Here is a 10,706-nt window from a genome sequence, read left to right as displayed (position 1 = left end):
ATTGTCACTTGTTGGTCCTGGCAGGTTTGCAAAGGGGAAGGGAGATGTCATACACTGACCCTTAAGTGTAGAACCATGTGACTGTCTTGACAGATTCTGCGCGTTGAACAACAGCAGCAGAATTGAAGGTAGAATGAACAACCCTGTTTTCCCAACAGAAACCCATTTTATTAATTCACATTATTATTTATATCTTCAGGTTCAGGGTCATTCTAATAATTTAATCCTAAAAAGGTGCATACTGAAAAAAACCTGTCCACAAACGTGTACTCGACTAAATACAAAGCATACTAGATTTAGAACAGACTTATTACCAAATTGCATTTTTAAAGTGCAGTACAAACAAATATTCACTGATTATTTAACAAAAGCAATTCATATTTTTTTGTTCACATCCAACAACAAAGCAGTGTATTCCCTGATGATGCGATGCTGGATGCTCACAGACAGAATCCCGTCTCGGTAAGGCTTCGCTCCGTATGCTCGTTATCGGGACACCGACCTCTCTGAGAAAGCTTTGGTCTCCTGGTATTCTGCAAACTTTTCCCGGAACTCGTGAAGGAAGTTGTATTGCTGTGAAATAAACAAGATAGATATTTTTTCTGTGTATATTCCTACCTTTGATAATTTAATATATTTTACTCATTTAGTATGTAGAATTTTTTTTTTATAAACACTAATCAAACTGAAACAAAGCTATGCATACATCAAAAGAGCCAGTTGCTTTCAGTTACTTTACCTTACCACATATACAAATACAAAATTATGTGCAGAGGGTAAGCATGCAGGTGTTACCGGTGCAGTTTTTTCTGTTTTTTTGCATCAACATCAAAGTGCACTCCTCTACTGTACATGCTACAATATGCAGCGTGCAACTTAAAAGTACTGTACTCAGAGCTCTTTAGGTCATATGTATACAAAAAAGGTAACATTGAGTTTATGGCTGAAAATAAACAGATGTTGATGAATTGTGCTTCACAACAGCGAAATACAGAAACTACTGTTATGTCTGTAAAAACAAACATGATCATGAAAAAATTGGCATATCTTTGCCATACTGCCCACCTGAACACACGGTACAAATAACAGTGTGTGTGCCTGTACAGCGCATTCTAAGAAAGGAACAATGCATTTTGTCAAACGACAAACTCAGCATGGCAAAGTTTGTAGCTGATCACTTTTACATTTGTAGAAAAGTATTGACAAGAAGTTTGCACATCTGCCTTTAAATTAGTGCTCCAAGAGTCATGTCACTCATGTTCTTTCAGCCATGACGGCTCAGCTGTCACTCACCTTGACTGTCTGAATGGCCCCGCCCCCTCTCAGCTCCCGCAGGATCTCTATGGCTTTATTGGGCGTCATGGAGACGGAGAGTTGCAGCAGCAGACAGGCCGCGACTAGGCAGATTACAGAGAGAGAGAGAGAGAGAGAGAGATAAATAATGAATTTTAAATGCAATGACTGATGTTTTCTATTGCTGAACTTAGAGCTGGAAGGGACAGTGCACTTACTGAGAGCCGACCGACCAAGACCTCCATAACAACTGCAAAAAGGGGAAAAAAATAAGAGTTTCAATCACAATATTTCTCCAGTTTTCTACCCTCTCATATGTGTCAACTGTGATCATAAATGTTTTTTTCCCCAGGCACTTATTGCACATCTACCTGTATGCTTCTTCTGTGCAACTGTTCATATCCCCCCAATTGTGTCTGTGTGTGCATGCGTGTGTGGGTGTGCACGTGTGTCTGTTTGTGTGTGTGCGCGTGTGCACGTGTGTCTGTCTGTTTGTGTGTATGTGTGTGTGTGTGTGTGTGTGTGTGTGTGCATGCGCATGTGTGTCTGTCTGTTTGTGTGTGTGCGTCTGTCTGTCTGCCTGCCTGTGCGTCTGTCTGTATGACGGTCCTGCAGTCCTGCATCACCACCACGATGGTGCAGCAGGTGTAACTGTGTGTATCCTCACACGCGCATGTGCGTGTGCGTGTGTGTGTGTGTGTGTGTGTGTCTCACAGTATATATTATACAGTGTGTGTGTGTATCCCCTCATGCGCGTCACCGTGATAAATGTAACATATACAGTGCCCTCCATAATTATTGGCACCCCTGGTTGAGATGTGTTAAAAGCCTTCAAATAAATTCAGTGTTTATTGCAGAAGAATACTGTCACACTGAAAATTGTAGGAAAATGTAGCCTTCAACTCAAATGAATTGTAAGAAAATAAAAAAATCCCTGACTAAAAAATAATTATTTTTCATTAAATCACCTGTTCCACAATTATTGGCACCCTTAACAATTCCCAGGAAATAAATATAATTGAAGCATTTCTGTCATTTCTACAGTAGTTTACAAAGTTTACCAGAGTATGTAGGAACATTTAATTAGTAATTCATCACTTCCTGTTTCCCTGGGGTATAAATATGACGTGACACCGAGGCCATTTCTCTTATCCACTCTTAAACATGGGAAAGACAAAGGAACACAGCATACAAGTGAGGCAGATGTGCGTCGACCTTCACAGGTCAGGCAGAGGCTACAAGAAGATTGCCACTCAACTGCAGCTGCCCATATCCACTGTGAGAGGAATAATTAAGAAGTTCAAAACAACTGGAACAGTGGTAAACAAGCCTGGACGAGGACCCAAGTTTATTTTGCCACCACGCACAGTGAGGAGGATGGTAAGAGAAATCAAAAGATCTCCAAAGCTCACTGTTACAGAATTACACCAAATGGTAGCATCCTGGGGTCACAAAGTCTCCAAATCAACCATCAGGCGCTGTCTTCACGCCAACAAGCTGTTTGGGAGGCATGCACGGAGAAAACCTTTCCTCACTCACAATCATAAACGCAAGCGTCTGGAGTTCGCCAAGCGGTATTGGGGCTTCAACTGGGACCGTGTGCTTTGGTCAGATGAGACCAAGATTGAGCTTTTTGGCAACAAACACTCTAAGTGGGTCTGGCGTACCACGAAAGATGCGCATGCTGAAAAGCACCTCATACCCACTGTGAAGTATGGGGGTGGGTCAGTGATGCTGTGGGGCTGTTTCGCTTCCAAAGGCCCTGGGAACCTTGTTAGGGTGCATGGCATCATGAATGCTTTGAAATACCAGGACATTTTAAATCAAAATCTGTTGCCCTCTGCCCGAAAGCTGAAGCTGGGTCGTCACTGGGTCTTTCAGCAAGACAATGACCCTAAACATATGGCCAAATCTACACAGAAATGGTTCACCAGACACAAAATCAAGCTCCTCCCATGGCCATCTCAGTCCCCTGACCTCAACCCCATTGAGAACCTGTGGGGTGAGCTGAAGAGGAGAGTACAGAGGAGAGGACCCAGGTCTCTGGATGATTTAGAGAGATTCTGCAAAGAGGAATGGCTGAAGATCCCTCTTTCTGTCTTTTCCCATCTGGTGAAACATTATAGGAGAAGATTAGGTGCTGTTTTGTTGGCAAAAGGGGGTTGTACAAAATATTAACACCAGGGGTGCTAATAATTGTGACACACATTATTTGATGTCAAATAATTATTTCTTTATGTGGGATTTTTTCCCCACTGAATAAATGCACTTGTATTGAAGGTTGGATTTTTCTCTTTTTTTCCATTAAGGTCCCATATTATTTAGAAAAAAAATAAAATATTTGGAAGCTAAAAAACACATCTCAACCAGGGGTGCCAATAATTATGGAGGGCACTGTACATCGTGTGTATGCCCGTATGCTTTTCTGTCTGTGTGCACCTGTATGATGGTCCTGCAGTTGGCCTGCAGGCAGTTCTGTGTATGTGTGCGTGTGCGTGTGTGTATGTGTGTGTGCGTATGTCTCACTGTATGACGGTCCTGCGGTTGGCCTGTAGGCATTCCTGCAGTTCCTCCAGGATGGCGCAGCAGTGGGGCAGCTCAGGGGCACAGCCGTCCGGGAAGGGGAGGTGGTGGGTGGTCAGGTCATACTGGCCATAGGCCTCCAGGAGACCCGGCACCCGGTAGCGCTGCAGCTCCCCGCGCGTGCACAGCACAAACACGTCCTGCACACCCTGCTCCTGCAGCTCACCTACAGCACAAGGAGCACAGGGATGAATACACACACACACACACACACACACACACACACACACACACACACACACACACACACACACACACACACACACACACACACACACACACACACTTGTATAAAAAGCTGTGCAGTATATTTGATCTGTTTTAATGTCTGCACGTGTACTGTATGTGCACTGTACAATGAAGACAGAGATGAGCAGACACAGAGATGCTCTGACAACACACAAATACGTGCATGTGATCCTTAACACTGACACATGTACAGCACATGCTGTATGTGCACATGTCCACAAAGATACAAACAATGACTTATTTGTGAGATTCTGCCTGCTTGTTATTATACCCTCTCTCTGTATGATGTGCTCTATGTCCCTCTAATCCAGGACTGTTCAATTAAATGTCACCTGGGGCCAGTTTTTTTGAATTCCTCTCATCAAAGGGGCCGAACATGGAGTGTATTATGGTTGCCAACTGTCAATAAGTGCATTCGAGTAGTCGTCAACGTATGCATGCGCATTTAGACAGCAATGCACTCTGGATGAAAATGCTGCATGATGGTTAGATTTCCTGTCAAACTTCAAAATTTCGGCGATGTTGCGTCGACAAGGTGACATGTCACATGGTGTCAAACTATCGCTGGATGAATGTGACTGCAGTCAGATCTTGCAACCTCTGCAGTTGCTTATCCCCTTCAACGCTCGTCTGCAGACCCCTTCCGAGGTCACGCGCCCATGAACTGGTTGGTCAACAACTCACTCACGGGTATATATGATTCTTGTCTCACACCTATACACAAGTTTGCGCAGGTCCCCACTTCAGCTCCTCCTCAATGCCTGTCCCCCCCCCCCCTCTCCACACCAGAGCAAACTGGTGCAAGCTCATCGTCTCGTTTATATTTGTAGCCGACTTTAAATGCGCTGTTTTAATAACACCCACATCATGACAACAAGTTCTCGCTCACGTGTTTTCTGTCCATCGGTTGACAAAATTCTAAGTCGATCGCACTTAATGTAAAAAATACAGTACACTTCATGGAGGCGGGGGGGTTGGGGGTCCTCCCCCAGAAAAAAAATGCATTTCTTAGATGTAATTTCCTGCATTTCCTGTCCCATTTCGGCTCAATACGGAACTCATACTTTTATCTCTAAATACATGACGATTCCATATTTCAAGGGACGGTTGGCAACCCTCGTATATGTAAACGCATGCAGCTTGACGTCCAAGGTGAGGGTGAGAAATATGCGGACAAGCGGAAACAAACTTTCCAGACAGAGCAGATATTCTCTTCTCTATTTCTTAGTAGCCTTGTCTATTATAAGAATATTTCAGATAAGATATCACTCTCATGTGCATAGGAGAAATATCTCTAACATGAAGTGTTAATGATTGCAAATTACGCACGGATACGGATAGCGTACATATTCATTTCTATTTTGTAACCTTGCTGTCCAAGGGCCACATCTGGCCCCAGGGCCGCCATTTGAATAGCCCTGCAATCATTACTATTTTCAGGCCTCTTGTTCTTTCTTCAATAGAAACTTTATCGAGTGACACTAGAACTTCTACTAATAAAGCACTTCTCTAAACTGTGCACGATTACTCTTTGGCCTTGTTTACATGAGACATTTAATTCAGAATTAAAGCAATTTAATTCTGAATAAAGCTTAATACCGCTTTGAAAACGTCATGTAAACAGCTCACAATTCGGACTTAAATGAAAGTTCAATGTAAACTAGACAGAGCTATTTAATTCTGAATTAATAATTGGGAATTGAAAACATGTAAACGTGGCCATTGTGCTCATTAACCTCTCTGCTGGAGCACAGCTTCCTTTTCCAGCCATATTCTTCTTGATCATTTTACTCTCAATCTAGTAACTTCACAGAATTGTCTTGGAAATCATGCAGAAGAATCACCACTATGTTCATGTATGCATTTTGCTTATTGACAGCAATTTATACGTAAGCCTGTGTATTCTGCATGAAAGGAGATCATCTTACCCAGGTCTTTTTGCAGGTTCCTCCTCACGTCTTTGTATTTGCATCCTAACAGAGACAGGGAACAAAGAAAGCAAGCTGTTTTTCCCCTCTCCCTCCTTGGGTCACTGTGACATACATACAGTGCAGTGCATACACCACTGTTCAACACCCCTGGGACTTGGGCTTGCAACTTACCTGGTAGTGAGCAAATACCCAAAGACTGCGGACAATCTACCGCAGCCAAGGACAGCCTACAGTAAACAAACAAACAAACAAACAAACAAGGTTGTATGCTTGAAAACAATCCAGTTCAGGCTTGCACAGTCATTAATGCTACCAGTACACAACATACCGGTACTTCATACAAAGTGTCATGATCTCTCGTTAAGACAGTAATATCAGGGATTCAATACAGGTTCACTAGCAATGTTACTAAAGGAATTAACTCAAGGAAGAGCGCGACACTGCTTCTTCACAAATCACCACTTTTTTCTTTTTCTTTTTGTGCTGACGTTTCGGCACTAGGCCTTCATCAGAGTACTGCTATCCAGAGACTACTCTGATGAAGGCCTAGTGCCGAAACGTCAGCACAAAAAGAAAAAGAAAAAAGTGGTGATTTGTGAAGAAGCAGTGTCACGCTCTTCCTTGAGTTAAACGAAGACTGGAGTACCTTGAAAAGCTGCACCTGCTAAAAAAGAAACATTCGAGGTGTGCGGGCCCTCACCAAAAACTTTGTCAAAACTAAAGGAATTAAAGCATTCCCCCCAGAAAGCACACACTAGTTAGTCGGTGATGTGACCACTAAAAGGACGTAGCTGGTGGATCTGGGTGCCTCCTCGTGAAGTTTAAAGACTACTTACCAAGAGATCTCAAAAGGGGTGGATTGCTCTTCTCCTGTGTCTTCCTCATCAGAAGAGTCAAACTCTGTTGTTCTCATGACAGCTGGCTTGAATACACATGAAATAAAAATGTAACAGTAGGCCTAATAAGTAAAAAAGTAATAAAGAATGAATACAGCCTACTTCACAACTGGGTCATTCCACGCCAAATCAACAAGTGTCCGCGCACTTAGGTCTCAAAAAATTCTGAAAATATTACCAAGTGTACCCATGGTACTTAAAAGAAACACTGTACATTTATTTGAATGTAAGATGTATACTCTCCGTGTTACAGCCAATTTTACTGGGGGAGGGGGGTGCCCATTTTGTTCACACTCTTTTTTTTTGTCAAAGTTCACAAACCCCTAGCTCAATAACTAAACCATGTAGGAAGCTCAAATTTGGCATGCTGGTACATAGATAGGAATAGTTTGTTGCTAAACTGTCAGTTTTGGTCTGTATGATCCTGCATCGTCATAGCATTCCCTCAAAGACGATACAAATTGTACTGGAGTTTTTGGCTGTGCTCTGTTTAGGCCTTCAGAAGACATATTTGTGCCCAACCTTGCCTCTTGATTTTTTCCCTTTGTAGATACAAGTAGAAACACTCCCATAAAAATATATAAATAGAAAGGAAACCCCATCAGTATTTGACCAGAAGACCTCACAAGTCTGACAAATCATTTTGGGTGTCATTTTCAGAGCACCAGAACACCTTGTGGGATTGTCCACAGATTTTTATTTTATTTTTTTCTTCATTCTCCATGAAGTCTTCTTTTTAAAAATCCCAATGAGACTTGTCTTATGTGATGTTTTCGTTTTTAATTTCCACCCTGAACATGGGCAAAATGCAAAAAGAGAGCAACATGATTTCTATAACATTTAATGTGAAGACTAAATAATCAAATGCAAATTTTGCCCAGACATGATCACCCGAGAGTCCCTGTGCAGGGGTGCAGGAATCCCTTTCAATTTCAATGATTTCAGGAGCGCTCAATGTGGGAGCAGGTTCGCACACCAAAAGAGACAGTAGGTCAGGCACAAAGAGTCATGTTGTTACTTTTTTTGACCAGCAGATGGCAGCGGAAGAAACGCATAGAAAACATATTGCTCTCAATGTGCATGGTTCCCATGTTCAGGTTGGAAATTAAAAAAGAAAACATCACATAAGACAAGTCTCATTGGCATTTTTAAAAAGAAGAATTCATGGAGAATGAAGAAAAAAATAAAATAAAAATCTGTGGACAATCCCACAAGGGGTTCTGGAGCTCTGAAAATGACACCCAAAATGATTTGTCAGACTTGTGAGGTCTTCTTTTCAAACACTGATGGGGTTTCCTTTCTATTTATAGCTTTTTATGAGAGTGTTCCTACTTGTCTCTACAAGGGGAAAAAATCAAGAGGCAAGGTTGGGCACAAATATGTCTTCTGAAGGCCTAAACAGAGCACAGCCAAAAACTCCAGTACAATTTGTATCATCTTTGAGGGAATGCTATGACAATGCACGATCATACAGACCGAAACTGACAGTTTAGCAACAAACTATTCCTATCTATGTACCAGCATGCCAAATTTGAGCTTCCTACATGGTTTAGTTATTGAGCTAGGGGCTTGTGAACTTTGACAAAAAAAAGAGTGTGAACAAAATGGGCACCCCCCTCCCCCAGTAAAATTGGCTGTAACACGGAGAGTATACATCTTACATTCAAATAAATGTACAGTGTTTCTCTTAAGTACCATGGGTACACTTGGTAATATTTTCAGAATTTTTTGAGACCTAAGTGCGTGGGCACTTGTTGATTTGGCGTGGAATGACCCAACTGGGTAAAGCTACATAAAATTCAACTCTGCATTGACAGTCAACAAACATCGACAGCTAATAACATATAAGACTAGGTAACATAACAGCAAGTCCTCTAGGTCATTTTAAACTGAATTGGAGTATTGGCCACCTGCTAGGGAAGCCCCCTGTGACTGTCAGTCATCAAAGCATGCTCTACACACAGGCACAGCTCGTGTTTGGAAATACTGGTTCAACAGGCGTGTTCACGAGACTCGAATACACTGACAGCTCGTGCTTTCCTTCTTCTTCTTCGACACAGTCAAGAATACAGACGAACCTCTGCAAATGCATGCTTGGTATTTAGTTCGCCCATACACGAGACCTTTTAAACAACATCTTAACAACCGTTGCAGAATATGATATGACAGAATGTGGCGACTGACATGAATGTGAAGAACGACGAATAAATGAGTATTTCGTGCAGGTCGGCTTTGCATGAATAGCTAAGCAGCTTAGCTAACGCGTGTGTTAGCCGTCGTAGTGATGTTATAAATCGATCACTAAACATTTGCAAGCTTCATTTAGTCAATGCATGCATGTAATGCGACTTATTACAGAGCTGCTGCGATAATTTTAAACGACAAATACGGCCACAGTAAGTTATTCGAGTATTCTTACCAAGTTCACCATAGTCCATTCAGCGCCCGGGTGTGTGTGTTGTCATGAGAGCATTTTAAAAACTCACTTTGCACCAACTGGCCAATGAGCGACAAGCACCCTAGGAATAAGCCACACCTATAAACAATTCGTAGTGGTTACATTGTTAATACACCATACCATTTCTGATATTTAGTATCTTTGCTGGGTTACAATAAGTTCCTACAGTTGCTGTTCTATTGCATGATGCCTCAGTGTCTAGACAAGTCTCAAGACTTCAGTGTTTATAATTCGGTGTAGCCATAGAGCTCTATGGTAATTCACTATGCGTCATTAAAGGCGGCTGATGAATTAATGTAGCCTATGCCATAAAAAAGATGGTCATATTGGTTGTAGTCTAGAATTTGTCTTGTTGTCTAGAATGAAAAGGAAATTGCTTGTAATAATTCCCTTCAATAAAGCTATTGCATTTAAAGAAGTAGGCTCTCTTTTGAAAGTGCTGTAGTGGACCAGTGATGAGTGAGCGCATGCTGAGGCAGGTTGCTCGGTCGCTTCCAGCATTCGGGACAGTCCATGCGCGCACACCTCCTACAAGCGGCTCGTGTGTAGAACTGCGGCGTGGGACGTAGGGGAACCGGATGATGATGACTGTCTATCCTGGGAATGGGGTTTGATTGCGGACTGAACCTTTCGCCCTGACGTTCTCTGGGGACCTTCCACAGCGGTATCGGGTATCTGTCTTCCTGTCGTTCACACACTCTCTCCTTCCATAGAGAGAAGGTTATGTACTACGACGACTAAATGCGCAAAAAGAGTGCAGGTCCAATTAAGAGTGTGTTGGTAATAGACTTGCTAAAATAACGTTAGAATCTTTCAAAAGGCATGTTAAGTGAATTGTTTTCTCGGTGCGATACGGACAAACGGATATTGTTTTGTCGACTCCTGGGAAAGGGATAAGTGGAGTTTGGTACCAGGTGAGTATCTGTGTAGTTTTTGTTGTTGTTTTTTGTAGGGCTATGTTTTCATTTTCCCTTTATGTGAAAAGGTAGAACGACTATGTTTTCTCTCAGGCGTTGTTTTAGTTCTGAACAGTAGCCTGCAATTAATTCACTTTGGTGTTCATTGATAGGCCTATCATCTTAGCCTTTGAGGACATGCGAGTTTGTACCATTTTGTAAACTAATTGAATAGCTTCTTTTCTTTTGGTTTATTCTTTTCCTTTATTTTCTTCTCTCTTTTCTCTCTCTCTCTTTCTTACACATTGACTGTCTTTTTTCTGCCCTTGTACCATGTGTGTAAGACCTGACGGGCGGTCGGGCAGTGGCCGGTTGTGACGCGACTCTAGCCATCGTTCCC

The 10,706-nt window shown here is 42.2% G+C and overlaps 1 protein-coding gene across 4 annotated transcripts; it reads right to left on the bottom strand.

Moving 5' to 3' along the window:
• Window positions 1-307: 307 nt before the first annotated feature.
• cdkn3 (cyclin dependent kinase inhibitor 3) lies at window positions 308-9,482 on the bottom strand. Of its 4 annotated transcripts, none has more exons than XM_063184342.1 (8): window positions 9,372-9,482; window positions 6,893-6,978; window positions 6,228-6,283; window positions 6,054-6,098; window positions 3,820-4,042; window positions 1,512-1,543; window positions 1,294-1,397; window positions 308-573 (listed from the first exon to the last, which is right to left on the bottom strand). In XM_063184342.1, exons 1-8 carry the CDS (start codon window positions 9,381-9,383, stop codon window positions 487-489), a joined length of 645 nt encoding a protein of 214 aa, XP_063040412.1. In that variant the 5' UTR covers window positions 9,384-9,482; the 3' UTR covers window positions 308-486. The 4 variants fall into 4 exon arrangements, with proteins under 4 accessions (XP_063040412.1, XP_063040410.1, XP_063040411.1 ...); XM_063184340.1 differs by having other exon boundaries at window positions 6,893-7,014; window positions 9,372-9,451; XM_063184341.1 differs by having other exon boundaries at window positions 6,893-6,974; window positions 9,372-9,441.
• Between the last annotated feature and the right edge of the window lie 1,224 nt (window positions 9,483-10,706).

Source organism: Engraulis encrasicolus, chromosome 19, assembly GCF_034702125.1.
Source record: "Engraulis encrasicolus isolate BLACKSEA-1 chromosome 19, IST_EnEncr_1.0, whole genome shotgun sequence".
Classification (NCBI taxonomy): Eukaryota; Metazoa; Chordata; class Actinopteri; order Clupeiformes; family Engraulidae; genus Engraulis; species Engraulis encrasicolus.
This window is presented reverse-complemented; position numbering and strand designations above follow the sequence as displayed.

What these genes read in the sequence shown, in the direction of transcription:
- cdkn3 (XM_063184340.1), bottom strand. An exon ending in GAACCTGCAAAAAGACCTGG is followed by an intron (nt 4,043 to 6,053) that starts GTAAGATGATCT and finishes CTTGTGCTGTAG; the next exon opens with GTGAGCTGCAGGAGCAGGGT. An exon ending in AACCGCAGGACCGTCATACA is followed by an intron (nt 1,544 to 3,819) that starts GTGAGACATACG and finishes CCCTTTTTGCAG; the next exon opens with TTGTTATGGAGGTCTTGGTC.